The following is a 23,504-nucleotide window of genomic DNA, read 5'->3' on the forward strand; positions in this document are numbered from 1 at the left end:
TGACCCAAATACTAAAAAAAAATATTAGAACTATAGTATACCATATTACTAAACCAACCAGGACAACAGCTATCAGTACCTCAAAAGCAAACATAAACCATACTGGCACACAGACACCTTAAATCTTCCAAATCACAAATTAACATGTGATAAAAAGGTTCTATTAGATTTTTTCTGTCTCCCATTTTAGCTCAAATAATTCCATGTGCCACTACATATTCATAGATAAAAAACCTGAAGCAGTTTTTCATAAGTCATATCTTAACTGCCCATTAAAAATAAATTCTGTCTGATGAGAAGTTACTTGCTCTTAGAAGAGAGATACCACTGAGAAATATTTCATTCCTTCTGAAAACTTGAAGATAAAGGCTTATGACATATTTATAGTAGCATAAAATTAGTAAAAAAGTAAATATTTATGAAAGCAACTTATCCAGGCATCTCACCACAGCACACATCCACAGACTAGTCAAAGAATCCTCTTCACCACTAATTTTTGGAAATAATCCCATTGTGATACTTTATAGAATCATCCATGTGAAGTGCCAGTATAGCGATAATATAGCCATAAGTTCTAAAGAACTGATTGGAGAGTGAAGGAGCAGTGTGTAAGTCACAGAGTCTTTGCAGATCATTAGGGACCATCGCAGTTGCATACATAAGTCAGTCCACTTACGGCACAAGAAGATGCAACTCAACTCTAAGTTTTGGTAGATCAGGGCTCCCTCCAAGCAAGGGCAAACCCTCATGTGAATACAAATTATGTGTTTTTCCTCTCATTGTATCCCACTAAAATAAAAGAAGCAAAACCTATGATAATAACTAATCTAGGTGCCAGGCATCTATGTGAGGGTATTTTTATGTAAACACCAATTAATTTATAGAGAGCAAACGACCTAAAATTTCACTCTGTTAAGACATTGATACTATGCACACCACCTGTGGCTCATATGTAGATATATTAACACAAACTGTAATTTCAGTCTCAATATAATATGGCCATAATTACTAGCCTACAGCAGCCCAGTCTTGAGATAAAAGTATCTAGCAAGCAATGATAGTTTTTTTTTTTTTTTTTGGTTTTTGGGCCACACCCGTTTGATGCTCAGGGGTTACTCCTGGCTATGTGCTCAGAAATCGCCCCTGGCTTGGGAGGACCATATGGGACGCCGGGGGATCGAACCGAGGTCCTTCCTTGGCTAGCGCTTGCAAGGCAGACACCTTACCTCCAGCGCCACCTACCCGGCCCCACAATGATAGTTTTTTTAAGTCACTAAGAGTAGATAAATTCGGGGCCAGAGAGATAGCATGGAGGTAAAGCGTTTGCCTTTCACTCAGAAGGATGGCGGTTCGAATCCCGGCACCCCATATGGTCCCCTGTGCCTGCCAGGGGTGATTTCTGAGCATAGAGCCAGGAGTAACCCCTGAGCATGGCTTGGTGTGACCTCCCAAAAAAATAATAGATAAATTGTTTTAACTAATAAATTTGGAGAACGTAACTGGTGGTGCCAGGGACTGAACTCGGTGGAGACACAAGGGAGGCAAGTATACTAGTCTCTCCAGTTTCAGAATAGGTAAATTCTGAATTTGGTTCATCACATCTGACTGAGGTGAATTAAAACCAGAGTCACACCAGCGATAAGTGAGGCTCACTTATGTTATATATCATGCAATATTTATCATGTTATTTTCCAGGCTTCTTTGCTGACATCAGTATATAATGACAAGAGAATAGAAACAAATGCCTTGCTTGCTCTAGCCCACAGTGAGACAAACACAGAAAACAAAAAGAGGAAGAAAAGCCGGAACAGGCATTCATCCTAGAGTCTGTCTTCCGTTACAGTTAATCAGAGTGCATGTCACACTTCCTGGGCCACTGAAGTCACTGGCCCTGGCAGAGAGGGTCAGAATTTTCCCACTGCAAAAGGAGAAACTGTACAAGCTAGGCTGGCAGGAAATAGAGTAGGGGTTTTCTCTAAGACATAGCTCCCCCAAAATGATCCCTTTTGGCAGGACCCATAAGGTAGCATGATGAGGAAATGAAAGTGGCTTACAAGCAGAAAGGTTGGCCTTCCTATTCCTCACCACCCCTCCCCCAAATTAGATCTCAGCCTCCACCTGCTCTGCCTCTAGACTGGAACCTGTGTCGCCCAAGGTCTAAAAGATTCTTGAAAGAAGGCTTTTGGTAGAGCTACTTTTGAGCTACTCTCAATCAACAAATGTGACCAGGACACTTAGTATAGTGAGATCTGAGTTCATTTTTAAATACCACTGACTCGTATCAATGGCACGATCTCTCATCTGAAGGTTTAGGGCCTGGCTGACCCTGTTTTCCAGAATTTGGCTTCAGAGAAAAACCCTTCCTAGGGCTGAGAAATGGCTCAAAGGGCTAAGTGGATGCTTGGCACACTGGAGATCCAGGTTCAATCTGGATATATATATATATATATATATATATTCATATATTCATATGAATATATTCATATATTCTCCTAAGCACTGAAAGGAGTGTCCCCTGAGCACAGAGCTGGGAGCAGCCTTTGAGCTCAATGGAGTGTGGCCCCAGAACCCGCCCCCCAAAAGTCAGAAGAGACCCTTACCTTCATAAACGACCTTCTTCACCGCTGCCACATAAATCTCGGGCTCATCCTCACAGCTGATCTCTCGCCAGTAGGCCCAATCTGGGAAGAAGTCCAGGAACTCCTCGCTGTCGGGTACTCCACAGTGCAGTCGCACCATGCGCTGTGGAGGGTGGAAGGCTCTCTGCAGCAGTGGCAACAGGGCTGGCCTGCAGACATGCTGCACCAACTCGTCAGAGAGCAGCATCAGGATGCAGCGTGAGCCAAGAAAGAAGTTGAGGTCTTGAGCAGAAAAGGAGACGTCGGGGCCGAGCCTGTAAGTAAGTGTCCTCTGGCTGCGCATCTGCCTACTAGACAGGAAGAGGTCCTGCAGGTACCGGCACCACTCCTCAGCATCTGCGCTGTAGACTATGAGGATGTCGCATCTTCTGAGCACCCCTGAGCAAGCAGGAGGCATGGAAATAAATGGGTTAATAGTTAATAGTTTGCTGACTCAAACTAACTAAGAACCATTGTACATCCTCATCTCTAAAACGATTCATCACACAGCAACTTTAGAAATAAGACTGACAAGGAGCCACCAATACAATCAATACCCTACAAAGAGGGCCTCTCCACCTCTCTTTCAGAGAAGTCAGAACGCAATTTGTGGCACTAGGGAATAGTGAATCGTGGGTTGTCACAATTAAACAACATCTTTGCACTTTATTTCACTATTTGGTTCCTACATCAGAAAGTCAGAGGCAGATATAGAAAGAAGATGAACGTCAAGCTGGGGTGTAATTTTTATGGCTGAAACCCAACTACAAACATGTTTGTAACCATGGTGCTTACATAAAGATATTATTATTTTTTTAATTTTTCTTTTAAAAAGAAGCTGAAAGTCAGCTCTGGACCCATCTGGAAGAATCCTCTTTTCTGTTCCCATCCACACCCAACCCAGTTCTAATACCAACTTAGACAATACCATCAATTTTTTTTAATTTCAAATAAAACTAATGTTTGGAGTTTCTTTTCCTTCCTTCCTTCCTTCCTTCCTTCCTTCCTTCCTTCCTTCCTTCCTTCCTTCCTTCCTTCCTTTCTTTCTTTCTTTCTTTCTTTTTTTTTTTTTTTTAGGAGTCCCAGCTTTATTGGAGCTCTAAGTCAAGACTCTTAATAGGAGCTAGTTGATCTACCTGGGGAAGCTTTAAGTGGAAGGTGTGTACTATTTCTTTTTAGGCTACACCTAGCAGTGCTCAAGACTTACTCCTGGCTCTATGCTCAGAGATCACTCCTGGCAGTGCTCTGGGGTCATATCTGGTGTCAGAGATCAAACCCAGGTTATCTGCATGCAAGGCAGTCCTGTTACTCTGGCCCCCAGATATGTACATTTTAAAATAAGTCATTTGGGGGGGGGCAGCACATCTGGAAATGCTCAAGACTTACTCCTAGCTCTATATTAAAAGATCACTCCCATGGGCTGGAGAGATTGCATGGAAGTAGGGTGTTTGCCTTTCATGCAATAGGACAGTGGTTTGAATCCCGGCATCCCATATGGTCCCCTGTGCCTGCCAGGGGCGATTTATGAGCATAGAGCCAGGAGTAACCCCTGAGCACTGCTGGTGTGATTCAAAAACCAAAAACAAACAAACAAACAAACAAAAAGAGTACTCCCAGGGTCTCAAAAAATCATATGGGTGTTGGTGATCAAACCCGGATCAGCCTCGTGCAAGGCAAATACCCTATCAACTGTACTATCTCTCCTATATATTTTCTTTAAAATGTTTACTGTGTAGAAAAATTCTGTACCTCAATGGAAAAATAATTTTAAAGCCAAAGAAGGAATAAAGTTGGCAAAGCTACATATAAGTTAGGGCATCACCTGACTACCTTTTATCTCTGCCTCCTTCCTGGAGGATGAGCTTAAATTCAAATACAACATCTGTCTCAGTGTAACTCAGTGTTTTAGAGTGCCTCCAGGAACAGTATCTGGGCATCAAGTTGAGAGTCTCCACACTCCACATACCCTCAAACTATTTGGAGACAACAGGGCATGAGGTACATGAGAACTCTCCATAGTCTTCACATTTTTCTGTATATTTAAAACTTCTCAAAGACAAAAGTTGGCAAGTAAATTTATATAAACATTACTTAAAAGATAAGATTTTTCTACATGAAAAGCACTTGTTTTTTGGTGGGGAGTCACACCTGGCAGCACTCAGGGGTTCCTCCTGGCTCTACACTCAGAAATCGCTCCTGGCAGGCTCGGGGGACCATATAGAATGCCAAGATTCAAACCAGCATCCTTCTGCATGCAAGGCAAGTGCCCTACGTCCGTGATATCTCTCCAGCCCCTAAAGCACTTTATAAGAGAGAGAGAGAGAGAGAGAGAGAGAGAGAGAGAGAGAGAATGCCTACCCCTGAAGCAGGTGTGAAAGGTGAGTGGGAAGGAAGAGGGCATCAGGGAGGATGATGGGAGACGGAAACTGGGAACATTGGTGATGGAAAATATGCACTGGTGAAGGTTGTTGTACACTGTATGGCTGTGCATGAACAGGGGCTGGAGCAGTGGTGCAGGGCATAAGCATCTGCCTTGCAAGCACTAGCCTAGGATGGACCAAGGTTCGATCCCCCTGAGTCCCATATGGTCCCCCATATGGTCCCCCAAGCCAGGAGTGATTTCTGAGCACATAGTCAGGAGTAACCCTTGAGTGTCACTGGGTGTGGTCCTCCCCCCCCCCAAAAAAAACAAAAAAAATCATGAGCAACTTTATCTGAGAAAAAAACTGTATTATGAACAATCTTGTAACCACAGTGTTTAAATAAAAAAAAATTTAAAAAATAACTGAGTTGTTTACACTGAAGAAAAGAAAAATGCTTTTCAACACAGCTTATTCCTGAGATCATTCTTGTTAAATTCAACCCCCATCCACTTTGGACAAAATAATTGAGAAGGAAGTGGTTAGTGCCTCACACACAATATCACAACCCACTTGGTCATCCCTTGTGGTGGGACTTCAGACCACTGTAGGCAAATTTTGACTCAATTTAAATGAAGATAATAAAAGCTCTCGTTTTCCTGAAATTTACTTGGATGCTGCAACTGAAATCTGAGGAAGTTGTTTAAAATAAATTCTAAGTAAAAGTTAAAAGAAAATTCCCTCAAGGGGGCCAGAGCGATAGCACAGTGAGTAGGGTGTTTGCCTTGCAGGTGGCCAACCCGGGCATCTAATATGGTACCCCAAACCTGAGAGAACTAATTTCTGAGTACAGAGCCAGGACTACTCCTGAGTGCTTCTGGGTGTGACCTAACAAACCAAAAAAAAAAAAAAAAAAAAAAAATCCCGGGCCCGGAGACATAGCACAGCGGTGTTTGCCTTGCAAGCAGCCGATCCAGGACCAAAGGTGGTTGGTTCGAATCCCGGTGTCCCATATGGTCCCCCGTGCCTGCCAGGAGCTATTTCTGAGCAGACAGCCAGGAGTAACCCCTGAGCAACACTGGGTGTGGCCCAAAAACAAAAACAAAAAAAATCCCTCCAAAACATGCTAATATACTGGTAACAACACCACGAGACTAAATACTTTGTCAGCAGCTCATGATGAGAATATCCCTTTCTTCAAGGATCACTGCCAAGAAGATGCCCCTAAGTCCTACACAGAAAGGAGGTCTTTGTCCTTGTAGTGCTTATAGAAAAGGCTTAGTTGTCAGGGAAGTGGCTCAAAGGGCTGGAGCACATGCTTTGCATATGGAAGTCCTGGGTTCAATCCCAAACAAGCCAGAAGCGATCTCTCAAAGCACTCACAGATGTGACCCTGAAAAAAAATTAATTAACTAGAGAGTTGACTTAGCTGTAGAATGAGAATGGAATGAATATTTTTGGAGACTGGGACAGGTTTTTGGCAACAGGGGAAGAGTGGTAGGGCAATGACTGACTCTTGGGCTGCTGAGTGGACAGTGGACAGGGAGCTTGCTTTGCATGCAGCTAACCCGTGTTCAACCCCCAATATCCTATATGGTCCGCTGAGCCTGCCGTGAGTGAGCTCTGACCACAGAGTCAGAAGTAAGCCTTGAACACTGTTCCAAATTAGCTTTTTTCAAAGCTTCAGAGTTTAATCCACTTGAGCAGCATAAGCAACAAAGGGTGCAGAAGGCAACTTCTCAAGCTACCTTGCCCAGATCAGTTCTGTCACCTGTAGGAGACCCTCGCACCTGCACATCATCTTGGGACCCTGAATTTGAAGCACCATGTTGAAGTGGAATGTGAGCTAAGAGAGGATCTGGAATAGGGAGATGTGTGGTGAATGCTCATCGAAGGTGCATCCAGACTTCTATAGTAATGACTTTAGAAACTTGGCAGGATTAGCAAGAGATCTCAAGGAGGAATATGAGCACAAAGCTAAGATCATCCCTCCCCCCCCTCCAAACACACATACCAAAGAGCCCTCTTGTCCCTTCACTTCACAGAGAGGAAAAGGCTCTGGAGAGAAGCTCTGGAGTCAAGAGGCAAGATAAAGTGCAAGAGCTTTAGTTACCTCTAGGTTAACATGGAGAAGATTCTACCCTTCTCCCAACCAGGCTTGGAAAACTTGGTCCATCTCTTTCCATTCTGGTCTATCTTTTTCTATTTTCATATGTAAATTCAAAAGGAGCTGAGAAAAAATTATGAAATAAACTGATTGCCCTATACTTGATCATCTTACCCTAATTCATGCACGGACTAAGGTTTTCCTTGATTTCAATAAATAATAAATGTTCCCCCAAAAATGGAAAACTAGAGGGCCAGAGTGATAGTACAGTGGGTCGTCTTTGCTTTGCATGAATTCTACCCAACTTGATCCCTTATGATCCCCTGACTCCTGTCAGAAATAATTTCTGAGTGCAGGGCCAGGAGTAAACTCCAAGTACTGCCAGGTAGGCTGCAAAAACAAATAATAAAGAAAAAAAAAGGGGGGCCAGGCGGTGGCGCTAGAGGTAAGGTGCCTGCCTTGCCTGTGCTAGCCTAGGACGGACCGCGGTTCGAACCCCCGGCATCCCATATGGTCCCCCAAGCCAGGAGCGACTTCTGAGTGCATAGCCAGGAGTAACCCCTGAGCGTCACCGGGTGTGGCCCAAAAACCAAAAAAAAAAAAAAAAAAAAAAAAAGACAAATGCAGCCGATCCAGGACCAAAGGTGGTTGGTTCGAATCCAGGTGTCCCATATGGTCCCCCGTGCCTGCCAGGAGCTATTTCTGAGCAGACAGCCAGGAGTCACCCCTGAGTACCGCCGGGTGTGGCCCAAAAACCAAAAAAAAAAAAAAAAAAAAAGACAAATGCCTTTCCTCCAGTGGAAGAGAATTTATGAGGACCATCACACCATTCTGGGAATAATGATGCAAACTACAACATGGGTATGCCATAAGCACAGCCTGCTCTTCGAAAAACACTAGTCACGCAAGATCCCCTTTAGAAAATTTATTTAGTTCAGAGTGGGAAAATCTATATAGACAAAAAGTATATTTAGGGGTTGGAGAGAGTACAGCAGCTCAGGTGTTTGCCTTGAATGCAGCTGACCTGGGTTCAATCCCCAGAACCCCATATAATCCCAGAACAGCACCCAGAGTGATTCCTGAGTGTAGAGTCAAGAATAATCCCTGAGGCTGAGAGATAGCACAGCGGTAAGGCATTTGCCTTGGGTGCAGAAGGATAGTGGTTCAAATCCGGGCATCCCATATGGTCCCCTGAGCCTGCCAGGAGCGATTTCTGAGCATAGAGCCAGGAGGAACCCCTGAGCACTGCCGGGTGTGACCCAAAAACCAAAAAAGAAAAAAGAGTAGTCCCTGAGCATGACTGGGTGGGGCCAAAATAAAGTAGATAAGTAGATTTAGAGCTTATTATAAGAAAGAAATAAAGGAATTGAGCTAAAGTATAGTGTTTCTTTTTGAGGTGACTATCCTAAAATTGACTGTGATGCCAGAGAGATAACTCATACATTGAACACATGTTTTACATTAAGAGGTTTAGACTTGATCCCTAACACCACACAGACCTCCCCTTCACGAACCACTTGGAGTGATTCTCAAGCACAAAGAAGGAAGTAGCTCCCAAACATCACTAGATGTGGCCCCCAAACCAAATAAAATTAATAAAAATAAATCAATAAATATGATTTGCTGCGGTGATGGCTTGCCAAAGAAGCAGATGCTTTAAATGGGTGAATGAATAGCATATGACTTCTATAGTCAAACAAGCTTTTTAAAAGAAGGGAGAAGGGGTTCACATGCCTGGACACCTCTTGGCAAGAGGAGGTCTCATCACTCCCACTAATGAGTTGTTTTCTGGGGTCCTTAAAGCTCCAGGTAGCTCCTGGAGACCCCAGAGACACAACTCTCCCTGCAGGATCTGGAAGGGTGTCTTACCACAAAGGATGCTGATTGTCTGGGGGTGTGACAGCCAAAACCATCACAGACATCTGTGGAAGCCACCAGAGAGCCCATAAATAGCCCAGACCTGGCCACTGAACTAGAGCACCCGTGTGAACAAGAGTCTGCCCAAACCCTATGCTCCTTACCTCCATTCACCACCACACAAAGCAAAGCATGCTGCCTGCCGGGGAGCTGTTCTCTGACCCCTGCCCTACGGCCCTCCCATTCTGCTATTTCTAGACAATCTGCAGACTAGACTATTGGCTATTTCTAGACTATTTGTAGAGAAGGTGGGGAAATCATATAGCAGTTACTGTTCCTCTACCTGAACACTCTTCCCCAAAGCCCCCACTTTCAAGCCTTGTCTTCAATGCCCCCCCCTTTTTTTTCCTTTTGCTTCCTTTCACATTTTCTCCACTACTCTATAAGCTTCATGGGGACATGGCTAACACTGTTTTGGTTGGCAGAGTATACAGCCAACACCTGAAACTCTTTGGGCAAACAAGAGGCATGCAAAGAATACTTGTACTGATGGAGATCTCAGTAGCTGACTCTGCCTTGGCTTTCAAATAGAACATTCAGTCTGTAGTTGCCTGCCGTCGCCAGGGATTTCTCATTCACAGCACGGGTTTCCTGACCTTTGGGGCCTAGTGACAAGCCAAGAGGCTAAGATTACCTGTCCCACCCCCTCATACCATCAACGGGTGTCTCAATCTATCAGAACAATCCGAGTTAGTTCTACTGCTTGAAGTACTTCAGGACATAGGGAAGAGCTCTTCGTTCCAGAGGCTGCCCTTATAAGCCACCAAAGGTCCCTTCTCCTGGAAAACTAGAATCTATTTCCCAGGATCACTTTATCCAGAAAGAATAAGATGGGCTGGATAAAGGTACACAACTACACAATGCCCAATTCACCAACATGATAGCTCTAAAGTCATCTAGTAATGCCCAGTTAAGTTCTGACTCTCCTTCCTAAGACCACCAGGATCTGGAGGGCACAGGAAAAAGAGAGTCTCCCCATCTCCCTTAAGAACTGCCCATAGTATCACAGACATGAAAGTGCATGGTAAATGCTCCCTTCTTGCTATCACTGGCTTTATCTCTAGGCTTGCCCTATATCTCAGAGAGTGACTTGCCAAGTGTCTACGACACCCATGTGCAAGAAAGACACCCAAGAGTCCAGACGTGTATCTCCTGTCATCCTCCAGCAGTATGTAATGGTCATAGAAAGAGTAAAGTCTAAGGGGAACAGAGATCCCAGGTAACTGGTGAAACTCCAAAGTAGACAAAGCCTAGCTTGGGTAGAGGAAAGAAGAGGCAGTGCGAGACCTCCAGACTCAGCCCAGGGCTACCCGAGCGCCCCCTTTTGGTGCCACAGGCCTGCAGGGGAGACAGGCTGCGCCCTTCTCAGACTTCTTCCAAAGGACCCTCTCTCTCTCTACTCGGGGTTGGAAGAAGCGGGGAAACAACTTCAGAAGCCTGAGAGCGGGGCCTGAGAGATAGCACGGAGGTAGGGCGTTTGCTTTGCATGCATGGTTCAAATCCCGACATCACATAGGGTCCCCCGAGCCTGCCAGGAGCGATTTCTGAGCGTAGAGCCAAGAGGAACCCCTAATTGAGCGCTGCCGGGTGTGACCCAAAACAAAACAAAAAAGTAAACAAACAAGCAAAAAAGAAGAAGAAGCTCTGAGAGCGGGCACAGGGGGATAGAAGAAAGGGAGACAGAAGCAGGACAGGGTGGCAGACGGTCGTGCAATCAGCTGGGAAGGGCGACGAGGAAGGGTTGGGTGGGGAAGTTGGCTGCAGCGATCAGAGACTCCAGAGCACCAGGATCCGATCCCGCACAGGCTCGCAAGGAAAGATCAAGACCCCGCGGCAAAGCACAGAAGCCCCTGACAGCTGCGGGGCACACCCCGAGGGCGCGGGGCGGCCGGCCTTACCCACCTGCGGCTGCCATGCCGGGGCCCACCGCGCACAGGCCCGGCTTGCTGCTGGCGCGGGCCCGACCGAGCTGCGGACCAGAACCCGGCGCGCGCGGGTCTGCAGCGGGCCCGGCCTCGCCACCAGCACCGCCGGCTCGGCTCCGAGGCTCCCCAAAGGCCGGTGGGAAGCGCCCCGGGGGCGGGCCCACGGGGTCAGCCCCGCCTGCGAAGACCGGCCCGAGCGAGGCACCTGCTCCCCGCTGCAGAGGGGAAGTGAGAACCCCAGCCCCCACGTCCCGCAGCCGCCCGGCTCCCTCCACTGGCCGGAGCTGTGCGGGCTCCGGGCCACGTGGGCCCCACCCAGGCTGAAGGCGACCCTCTTTTTTGGGGGTCACACCCAGCAGCGCTCAGGGGTTACTCCCAGCTCTGCACTCAGAAATCGCCCCTGGCAGGCTTGGGGGACCATATGGGACGCCGGGATTCGAACCACCGTCCTTCTGCATGCAAGGCAAACGCTCAACCGCTATGCTATCTCTCCGGACCCTGAAGGCGCCCCTCTTCACTGGGCTGGGGCCTGGGAGTGGGGTGGGGCGGGGTGCTGGGTGCTGCTGGAAGGGGATCCCGAGTGGGAGGGGGCTGGCTCCATGATCTGGGTGGTAGGGAGCCCACCGGATCCTCTGGCGGCTAAGTCCTCTGTCTCCACAGAGAAGGGAAGGGGCAGGGAGGGGCACAGGGTCCTTCCCTGGCACCTGGTCCTGAAGGTTGCCCTTGATCACCCTCCAGTGACCTTTCTGTAACTCCTTTGAGGGGTCTTTAATGGCACGTGAGCATTTGTGATAAATACACAGTACAGTTTTCTTCGCCTGGCAGCCTCTCTAGGGCAACGCCCAACTCTGTTTTCTGGTTGGAACCCAAGAGACAAGTAGAGCTCCTTGTTCAGATCCTACAAGTAAGTACCCTCACGGGCCTGAGTGATAGTAGAGCATGTATACCGCTTGCTTCTCACGCAGCAGATCCAGGTTCAATCCTTGGCACCCTGTATGGTACTGAGTGCTGAGCAAGGAATAACCCATAAGCATCTCCGGGTATAAAACTTCCACCCCAAAAGTACGTGTCCCTAGGGGCCCTCCCAGTCTGTGTCCAGAGCTAGTCCTGCTCTCCAGAGAGAGAAGGAAGAGAGGAGGAAGAGTAGAAGAAGGAGGGGGAGGAAGAGAGGAAGAGGAGAAGAAGGATGAGGGGGAGGAAGACATTACCCTTAGAGGTAAAGCTGCAAGAGTGAATAGGTGACAGGAAAAGATGGAGGGAGCCTGGCCTCCAGGGCAGAGCCATGGGAAAGAATCATGTGCAGTATCCAAAGAAAGCAAGTCCACAAGGGCAATATGGTAATCTGAGAAGTAGACTAAGAACAGGACAGTAAGGAGACCTGGGATTGAGAGCTTTGAGGAGCTGTTGTCAGAATAAATCAATGGAGAGGTCAGGGCTTCATATAAAAACAGATGACTTCGTCACTCACAACCTCTGGGAAGCCAAGCTGGGCTCCAGAACCTGGACTGCTGGCAGGTGAGGAGATGGAGTGGGGTTCTGAGAAAGGCAGCTAGAAACCGAAGTCTGAGATTAGGACTAGAAGACAAGGGCGCCTGCTAACCCTGAGGTCTTGGACAAGCAATAATCGCTGCATGCCCTTGATTCTCTCATTGTGCCATGAGAGTATTTCAGTTTGGAAATCCTGGGACTTTCCTGGATTTCCCATTTGTAGAAGCATAGCTTCCAGATGCCTCCCTCTCTCTCAAACTCCCTTACTCTTCACAAACCTCTGGTCTTGGCTGCTCTATATTCCATGTGTGAGGCATTCCACTGAGCTACATCAATCATTTGTTTGACCATCACCCTTCAACTCCCTAAATGCATGAGCTACATTCCAAGGGTGGGATGGCAGGAGGCCCTCATGCTGTCCACTTTGCCAGTGTCTTTGTAGAGCAGTGAATGAAGTAGATGAATTTTATGTTTCTGTATCTTCACTTGTTGTCTGGTGTTTTGTTACTTTGAGCTTAAGCATCACCACTGGCAATGTGCAGGGACGAGGTACTCCTGATTCAGGGGTCACTTCTGGTTGTGCTCCAAGGATCATGTGCAGTGCCAGGGATCAAATGAGGGACAGCTGCATACAAGCCAAGTGTCTTAAGTGCTTTAGCCCCTATATTACATCTCTAGCCCTCACCTAAGAGGAAATCTAGAAGATAGAAGTTAAATTCAGCCATAGAGACTGGCACAAATCACAAAGAATAATCAGTACTGGCAGGGATCTGGGGAGAAAGGAATTCTCCTTCACTGCTGATGGGAATGCCATCTAGTCCAGCCCTTATAGAAAACAATATGGAGATTCCTCAAAGAACTGGAAATTGAGCTCCCATTTGATCCAGCAATACCACTCCTAGGGATATGCCCTAGGAAAACAAAAGTGCAATACCAAAATCCTTTCCTCAAACTTATATTCATCGCAGCACTATTTACTATAGCCAGACTCTGGAAACAACCAAGATGCCCTTCAACACATGAATAGCTAAAGAAACTGTGGTACATATACACAATGGAATATTATGCAGACTTCAGAAGAAATGAAGTCATGAAATTTTCCTATACATGAATGGACATGGAAACTATTATGCTAAGTGAAATAAATCAGAGGGAGAGAGACACAGAATAGTCTCATTTATCTATGGGTTTTTTTTTTGGTTTTTTTTTGGTTTTTGGGCCACACCCCGGCGATGCTCAGGGGTTCCTCCTGGCTGTCTGCTCAGAAATAGCTCCTGGCAGGCACGGGGGACCATATGGGACACCGGGATTCGAACCAACCACCTTTGGTCCTGGATCGGCTGCTTGCAAGGCAAACACCGCTGTGCTATCTCTCCAGGCCCTATTAATGGGTTTTAAGAAAAACAAAATACACTATTGTAATAATGCCCAGAGATAAGGGCTGAAAGAACTGGCTCAAGATATGAAGCTCACCACAAAGAGTGGTGAGTGCAGTTAGAGAAATAACACACTAACAACTACCATGACAATGTTAATGAATGAGAGAAGTAGAATATCTGTCTTGAATACAGGCAGGGGATATAGGAGGGAGATGGGGGGGCATTGGTGATGGGAATGTTGCATTGGTGAAGGGGGATGTTCTTTTTGTGACTGAAACCTAATTACAGTCATGTTTGTAATCACGGTGTTTAAATAAAGGTATTATTTTAAAAAACAAAAAGAAATTAAATTCGTGGGCTCAGGTAGCCACCACAGATTTTTATGGAATATTTCACAATGCCTTCCTTTCTCTTTTGGTTCCTGCTTAGAATTTGAAGGGATGACAAAAGACAGAAAGAGGCAACCATATGAGTGGACACATGTTAATGACAATGAGGCAGAGAGATGAACAGAATCTCACTCCAAAGCCCCAGGCTTCCACATGAAACTTATAGCTTCCCCTCCCCCCCCTTTTTTTAGTGCAAAGGCCCCTACTTTCTTTTGTTTGGTCTTATTATAGGTTGACCACACCCTGGGACTCTGGGAACTGGTCATGGCTCAATGCCCCAGGATCACTCAGAAGTTGTCTGGGGACCATGTGGTGCAAGGAATTGAGCATGCAAAGCAAATGATCAGTTCTTTGAGCTATCTCACTGAAACAGAATTCTCCCCCCAACTAAATTCTTTACTGACAAGGGACACTAACTTTACTGATAAGACACCAACTATAGTCTATAGACTGTTTTTGTTCTTCCTCAATTTACAGGGATAGCTATCACTTCCTAGATGAGGAAGCAAAGATACAGGGAAATTTAATTGTTTTCCCAGGGACATTTAGCATGTGCAGAAGTAGGACTCAAATCCATAATCTTGATAGCCAAAGCTATGGGTCTTTTATGAGATAAGAAGTTGGGTTTGCCTTCAAAGTAACTAATCTCCCATTCTTGCAGACATATGGGTGCTCTCAAGTGGTAGCGTCACCCCTGAGTAGTCCCACTTCATGTTGCACACAGATGGTGCCTGCATTGGTGCGTGAAAGCATTTGTGTGCTTGCTTGATTTCGCCTGGTGAGGTGCTGAAGCAGAAAGTCTGGGCAGCTGTAGTGGAAATGTTTAGATCTGGCTTCATAAGCTCTGGGAGCATTTGAATTGGAAAAGGTACTAGTGCTCATTTTGAACATATGTGGAAATAAGACCAAGATGGACACAGCAGCCATTTTCTTCACAAATACTGAGCTGCAGACACCCTAGTCCTAATCCCTATTGTTTTTATAGGGATCATAGCTTTTCCCTTCCCAGACAAAGAATTGTAGAAGTTCTTTTATTGATCTGATGCTTTTACTTGGTGGTTCTTGCCCACGAATCTACCAAAAGCTATCAGAAGGTTATAAGTAAACTACTGAGGGCTAGAGTGATAGCACAGCAGGTAGGTGTTTGCCTTGCAAGCAGGGAACCCATGTTTGATTCTTCGGCATCCCATATGGTTAGCTGAGCCTACCAGGAGTAATTTCTGAAAGTAAAGCCAGGAGTCACTCCTGAGTGCTGCTTTGTGTGACCCCCCCAAAAAATAAACAAGCAAACAAAAGTAAACTATTGAAAGCCAGGGCTAAGTTTTGTCCTGATACCTCGTAAAATCTTTGGTACCTTGTAAAATCAGACCTTGTACAATGAAGTTCAAAGTGCCTTTTTATTGTTTTTTATTTATCTTTTGGTCACCCACAGCGGCACTCAAAAATTACTCCTGGCTCTGCGCTCAGAAATTACTTCTGGTTCAGGAGACCAAATGGGAATGCTAGAGATTGAATCCGCATCTGTCCTGGGTCAACTGTGTACAAGGCAAACGCCCTACCTCTGTGCTACCATTCCGGCCTCCAAAGTACCTTTTTATCTGTTTTTAATGGACAAATATTATTATTTTCTCTGAAATGTTTGATACATGAGGACTGGGAGCTACTTAAAGAGCTGCAATGTGCTGAATTCAAGGACAATCACTGGGCCCACCCTGCTCCTCTCATCCCCCAAGTACCTGGGGGCTAGCCCTGGAGGCCCCCAACACACAAAACCTACAGAACACAGCCTGCCTAGGGCTTTCAGGCAAGTACTGACTGCCAAGTCTCACTGGAAGTGGGCTCCTGACCTTAGGCGGGCACTCACCAAAATATTTAATAATGTTGATTATTGATTCTATCCAGACCTGCACCAGGGAGATGGATCAAGTGGTGGAGTACATGCCTACCATGTCTCTGGCCATGTATGCCCACCCTCACCCCAGCCCTGCAGGAAGAGCCCCATGGCTCTGAGCACCACTAGATGTGGCCTGTTGGCCCAAGGGACTTCCAGGTCTCCCCCTGGTGGCCCTGGCACACAGCCTCTGAGCACCACCACTGGGACCACTACAAATGTGGCCCCTATTGAGGGCTAAATAGTTTTCCAGAATGAAATCATTCTTTGTGGGAAGGGTTTTATTAGCAATTTTAATATCTTCAATGGCTATCAAATTTTACATTTCATTGTGTCCCACTCTTGGTAAGCTAAAATTTTCAAGGAGGGCTGGGAAGGTGGCGCTAGAGGTAAGGTGTCTGCCTTGCAAGCGCTAGCCAAGGAAGGACTGCGGTTCGATCCCCCGGTGTCCCATATGGTCCCCCCAAGCCAGGGGCAATTTCTGAGCGCATAGCCAGGAGTAACCCCTGAGCATCAAACGGGTGTGGCCCAAAAACCAAAAAAAAAAAAAATTTTCAAGGAACGTGTCCAGGGTCAAGAGATGGCTCAAAAGACTAGATAGAGCATAGATGCTTTGCATGTGGGAGTCCCAGGTTTGATCCCAGATACCTAATCGGTTTTCCTGATCACTAGGCAGGAAGTAGCCCACACACTGCTGAGTATGCCCCTAAAAGGAATGCTCATTTAATCTGTTATGTTTTATGGTGGAGTAACTTGGCCATGCCCAGAGGTGCTAAAGGACAATATCTAGGTTCATGATTAGAGGTCACTCCCATGAGTGTTTTGAGAAATCCAGAATGGTCTCAAAAAATTAGACATGGACATACAAGGTATATGAAAGGCATATGAAAAAATGCACTTTATCACTTATTATTAGGCAAATGCAAATCAAAAATGAGATATAGGGGCCGGAGCAGTGGCACAGCAGTAAGGTGTTTACCTTGCATGCACCACGGTTCAATCCCCGGTGTCCCATATGGTCCCCCAAGCCAGGAGTGATCTCTGAGCACATAGCTAGGAGTAACTCCTGAGCGTCCCCGGGTGTGGCCCCAAACAAACAGAAAAAAACAACAAAAATAAGGGGCCTAACAGATAGCATGGAGGTAGGGCATTTGCCTTGCATGCAGAAGGATGGAGGTTGGAATCCTGGCATCCCATATGGTCCCCCGAACCTGCCAGGAGCAATTTCTGAGCATAGAGCCAGGAGTAATCCCTGAGCGCTGCCGGGTGTGACCCAAAAACCAAAAGAGAGAGAGAGAGAGAGAGAGAGAGAGAGAGAGAGAGAGAGAGAGAGAGAGAGAGAGAGAGAGAGAGAGAGAGAGATCAACTCACACCAGTGAGACTGGCACACATAACAAAAAACAAAAACAACCAATATTGGTAAGAATGTGGGAAGAAGCTATCTTCATCAATTGCTAATGGGAGTGTCAACTGGTTTGATCTTTTTGGGAGAACAATATGGGTGCTTCTCAAATAACTCATTCTTTTGCAAAGTTGGGTAAGAAGCCAGCAGTGTCTGTCTTTCAGTGGCAAATCACCAGCCTTGCTTGCACAAGGCCTGGGTCCCATTCCCCAGCATAAAGTCTCTGTAGCCCTCCATATCACAATCTGCACATATTGAGGTTCTTATCAAGTTGCTCTTACCCTCCACCACTAGATGCCTCATGCCTCTTAAAATCATGTTACAATAAATATCCTTGAACTTGTTTGTGTAATGTTATTGCTTCTGTGAAACAGATTACCCCAAAATGGTACTCTTGAATTTTGAAAGCTATGTTCACGTTAAAATAAATGTTTGGTTTTATTTTGGAAGATACTTTTTTTAGTGACACTCAGAGGTATTCAGGGACTACAGGTTCTGCACTCAGGGGACCATATGTGATTCTAGGAAGTGAATCAGGGCCCACCTGCTGCTATTTCTCCAGCCCTCATATTTGTTACAGTACTAGAAGCACTGTTGAAATTTACATTTCACACACAAATTGATAATCATTTTTCTTCTTTTTCCTTTTTTATCAATCTAATGTATAAAAATGCCACATTTATATGCCAATTTCTTTTATGTTTCATTTTGGGGGGTCACACCCATTGTTGCTCAGGATCTTTTTTTTTTTTTTTCATTTTTATTTTGATCATAGTGGCTTACATATCTTTCACATTAGTATTTTAGGTACATATTAACATTGAATCAGGGGAATACCCACCACCAAATTTGTCCTTCCCCCTTCCCCATTCCCTTTCTGCAACCCATATCCCCCACCATCACCCCCCAGGCTGCTAGAGTAGGTGGTCCCCTCTTTGTCTAGCTTACTATCAATGATCATACATCTATTTGGTCCTGGTGCCCTCCCTTGTTTCTCCCTCTATTTGAGAGGCTAACCTAGATAAATCGAGTTATGTGGTTTTGTTTGAGGAAAAGAAAGGCAATAGAATGGGGTAAAGATTAAGCAAAAATAAATATAATTAATTAATTAATTAATTAAAATATGCTGAAAATGGGCGGAGTCCTTCTAGTGGCTATCAGCCTCAGTTTGAGAGAGGACATGAAAAAGGTCATTGAAACACCATAACAATACAAAAATAAATGTCAAATTAAATATCCAGTGAGCCCTACAGCAATAAAGAGAAGCACCACACAATAGTCTCAGTTCTGAATTCAAATCATGCCAGAGTGCAAAAAGAAAGAGAAAGATAAGATAAAATAATATAAAATAAAAAAGGAGACATCAACTTCAATATCTATACCAAAATAAAGAAATCAAAAAAACAATCAATAAATAAATATATATGTGGAAAAATGATTATTTTGTGCATTTTTTCCTTTTTTTTCTTTTTCCCTCTGCATAGGCATAGTAATTATTGGGGATATTATAGAGGGAATTCCCTTGGCCTAGGAGATACAGAGTTTCTCCATCCCTGAAGTATACTGTCATGGGATTCACTATAGACTCCTTGCATGATCATTTACTCTCCCTTCGGTGCTTTTGTGGTGTATGGAAGACTTTTGCTTCGTCATGGATGGTAAAATTAGACTACGTATCTAGAGATCTTGGTGACTGTGCAGCTCAAGGAATGGAGCTTATGATGAAGGCTTTCTTTGTGGTTCTAGCAGTTCTGTTTCTTCAGTGTCATTTTAATTCATCTTCTGTATTTGGTGTCCTTGGTCATTACGTTGCTCCTAGCATGGAGCCTGGGACAGATTCTTTCGTTATGTTTCTGGAAGACCTGTTCACTTGCGGTTGTCTCAGTCAGACCTCTGGAATTGGAGATCTTGTTTGTTGAGCAGATTATAGACCAAAAGCTAGGTTAGAGCTTTTTGTTGTTATTGTTGTTGTTGTTGTTGTTGTTGGTCCTGGGATGCATACTGTCTAGTCCTGGTTGTAACAATCAGTCATCTGTATATAGCAATCTTGGTTTTTGCACAGATCTTCTGATTTTGTCTTATCGTTGGCTGGTGGAGAAGGATAACTTGCTCTTAGATCTAGTTGTTCCCATTTCCTCGTTGTCAGGTTATCAATTTAGAACTGGTGTACATTGGCTTCAGGGCAGTATTATGAATGCCCTGGAGGGGACTTGGTTCCAGAGCTGTTGTGGAGAACTCTGTTGCTTCTATGTCTGGGATCCTGGAGTCAAGGCTGGACGGACGGTGCCTATTTCCCTGGAGTCTAGGTTGGTTCCCCATGACAGACATTCAGGGTGGGAGATGTCCCTGTGTTGTAAAAAAGTATAAGTTCTTATCCTTAGTAGATAAGAGCTTGTTTTTACAGGTAAAATTTCCCCTATTTTTAATATGCCTTTGCAGGAAGAAGTGGTGCTACATTATATTGCTGGTAGATTTGGGAGTGAAGAAAGAAGAAAACAGACCCATGACAAAAACTAAAAATATATATGCTCAGACATATCTAAAGAAAAAAGAGTTTCTTAAAAGAAAAAAAAGGGGGGGGCCTTATTGCTCAGGAGTTGCTCTTCCCCTCACACATGCAAGGCATGAGCCCTGCTACTGAGTCACACCCCTGGCCCCCAATACTTTAATATTTGATATTACTTTTTCTTTTCTAAGTAAGCCCATACATAACCACCCCTTTTCCTCTTTGTTTAACTATTATTTTTTTTGGGGGGGGGCCACACCCGGTAGTGCTCAGGGGTTACTCCTGGCTGTCTGCTCAGAAATAGCTCGTGGCAGGCACGGGGGACCATATGGGACACCGGGATTTGAACCAACCACCTTTGGTCCTGGATCGGCTGCTTGCAAGGCAAACACCACTGTGCTATCTCTCCCGGCCCATTTAACTATTCTTTTATTTATTTTTCTTACCAATATTATTTAATGGAAAAATAAGAAATATAAAAAGAAAGTTGTATTTCTCTTTTTTTACCAGCCCTACAGGACTAGTGATGAGATAATATAAAAATAAGCATATATAAGCATGATTTATTTTTAATGAATATTCATTAAGTCTATAACTTATAATATTGGTAATAATGGTTTTCTGTGTTCATAATTACAATATCATACCTGTCACTGGAGTACTCACCTCTTTTTCCTTTTATTTATTTATTTTTTTACAGAGCCACATTTAATGATGATTAGGAGTTACCAGAACCACTGCTAATGGTACCAGGGATCCAATTTAGGGCTTGTACTTGCTCAGCATATATTCTGCTAACACCATATCTCTTCCCCTTTTATTTTATTTTCTCACTGTTTTCTCTTTCCTTATCTTCCCTCAAAACCATCACCACCACTACCAAAAACTAAGCTATCTAAGGAGAACTTCATAGAGGACTGACACGGCCCCCCAAGTGAAAGCTTTCTTGCACAATATCCATTGTTGGGGCCAAGTACCCTGTCTGTTGAGATCTTCTGCCGAAAGGGAGGAAAGAGTGCATCCTCATTTCTTAGCTTACACTGTGCCAAATCCTCACCACATGGAGTAAAATATTTAAGGGCAGTAGAGAAATTATTCATGGCAAATGCCTGGTCTTCATCACCCTCTACCCCATCTCTGGTGGTGTAGGGTTTGCTTGGGAGTGTAGTAAGCTTTACAAAGCAGAGCTGATATTTATTAAGAAAAATAAAACCATTGCATATTTATATACCATCCCTTTTATAGCTCTCCTACAACTGCTACCATCATTCCCTTTACTGACTCTAATGACATGTAATGAACTCTTACATTTTCTAAGAATAGCTCTATTTCTGAAAAACAGCTTCTATTTTTCCTCTCTAACAGTTTCTTTATTATTTCACTTGTGCTAGTGCAATGATCCGCAATTTCATCAGATTTACAAGTGACATGTAAATTTCAAGTGACACCTCAACTAATAAGGAATGAAATTCCTAGAAACCACCTAATCTAATGATTTCTACACCATCTATATCATGTCCTAATGTAGTAGAAAGAAAATATGTTAGAATAAAATTGGCTTATTTTAAGATGTCAATGTTTGAGACACAAGTATACTAACAGCCTAGTGAAGCTGCCAGATCTTTCACCCATGAGCAGTGCTATTGGGAATGTGACAACAATAATCTAGATTATCAAATAATACTGGTCTATTTTTTATTTACTTTTCACTTTGTTTGTTTATTTTTGGATCACTCTCAGCAGTGCTTAGGACTTACCTGGCTCTCTCCCCAGGGATCACTCTTGTGGTTTCTATAGGATCATCTGGGATTGAATCCAGATTGCCATATCCAAGGAAAATGCTCTAGTCACTGTACTATGAGCCTAGTGTGATAGGAATCAAAATTTTCTGAATGGGGATTGGAGAGATAGCACAGGGGTAGGACACTTGCTTTGCATGCAATGGACCCAAATTTGCTCCCCAGCACCACACATGATCTCTTGACCCCCACTAAGGAAAACCCTGACCACTGCTAGGTGTGACTCTTCTAAACCAATAAAAAATTTTAATGACTAGTATATCTTTATAATGTTTGGGAATAAACTGAGTATGGGGTCTGTGGAGAGGCTCAAAGAACTAGAATACACACATGTAAGCTCTGCACACTGTAGCTCTGGATTTTACCTGTGCACTGCATGGTCCCAGATAACTTCCAGAAGCAAACTCCAATACTACACGGGGAGAAGTACATGAGTTCCAGCAACTGTGGTCCAATCTCTCAATAAATAACCTCTAAAAATAAAAGTACAATATTTCCTCAAATTATGCCATAGTTTCATTCTTGACAGTGTTTAGTTTACCTTAGGCAGTGTTGGGGGTTGAATCTAGGCTAGTCATGTGCACAGCAAGTACCTTACCTGCTCTAATATCTCTCTGACCTCAGTAAAGTTATTAATAAGAACTCTTTAATTTTCATCTATTTTCTAATTCATTTCTAGTTCATCTTTGTATATTCTTTTTTTTTAAGTTCTTTTTTTTTAAAGGATAGAGTTTTAAAAAAATACAGTAGTAATGGTATGAGAGTGTATAGGTCCAGCAAAATATGAGGAAAATGGAAAAAAAAGTGTTGGCCTAAATACAAGGAGACCTTACCTCTGAAGTTTTCTGGCATAAGACCAATTCTGGGCTCCAGGCATACTAGATTGTCCAACCCCTGAGTCATTCTTTGAGGTCCCAGTGAAAATTTTTTTGCACATTAGATGTTGTTGGTGTCAGGTTTCTGTAGTTAAAGATTCTGATTTCTGTGCATTTTCTTCATCGAAGTCAGGATGATGTGGAGTGTCTGCTAGTTTCACCTCACCATTAGATGCGGAGAGCCCTGCCCTGTAAGCAGGTTGTTGCTGTTGCTAAGTCATCTGGGTGTTAAGAGAACACTCTTTGGAGTAAGTCAATGCCAGGGCAGTGGTAGGGTCTTCCCTGGTAGAGGTTTGTTTCCTGGTGATGTTCATATATTCTTAATTTATTAACGTTTAGATGATGCATTTACAATAGTCTTTATATATGCTTTATATTTATTTTCTGCATAATTACTTTTTATTGTTTGTTTTGTTTTTAGACCATATATGACAGCGCTCCAAGGATACTCCTGATTGTGTGCTCAAGAATTATACCTGACAGTGTTGGGGGGAGGGGGGCTTAGGGGAGGCTGAGGAATGAGCTGAATTGACTGTGTACAAGAGGAATAATTTGCATATAATAAGATTCATTCATTTCAAGTATACATTTTGATAAATGTGTATACTCCTATAATCACCACCATAATTTAGAACTAGAACATTTCCATTAGCCCCCTTTGCCCTTTAGAGTCAATTGCCCTCTACCTTTAGCCCTAGGCAACTATGACTCTGCTTTCTGTCATTATTATATGTTAAATTGACTTTCTTGAAGTTTTATATTAATGGGATCTCTGTGTCTGACTTTTTTCCTTCAGTAGCTTTTGAGATTCATTCCCACTTTGTGCAAATCAAAAGTTTTTTCCTATT

At 44.2% G+C, this 23,504-nt stretch overlaps 1 protein-coding gene across 1 annotated transcript in view; it reads right to left on the reverse strand.

The window, feature by feature from the left end:
- Window positions 1–10,953, reverse strand: part of PIK3AP1 (phosphoinositide-3-kinase adaptor protein 1) — a 110,657-nt gene extending 99,704 nt beyond the window's left edge. Inside the window, 2 exon segments of the mRNA XM_049764384.1 lie at window positions 2,601–3,017; window positions 10,905–10,953. Of these exon segments, the coding sequence (XP_049620341.1) occupies window positions 2,601–3,017; window positions 10,905–10,917 (430 nt within the window). The 5' untranslated portion in view covers window positions 10,918–10,953.
- Between the last annotated feature and the right edge of the window lie 12,551 nt (window positions 10,954–23,504).

The sequence above is a fragment of the Suncus etruscus genome, chromosome 17 (assembly GCF_024139225.1).
Source record: "Suncus etruscus isolate mSunEtr1 chromosome 17, mSunEtr1.pri.cur, whole genome shotgun sequence".
Taxonomy (NCBI): domain Eukaryota; kingdom Metazoa; phylum Chordata; class Mammalia; order Eulipotyphla; family Soricidae; genus Suncus; species Suncus etruscus.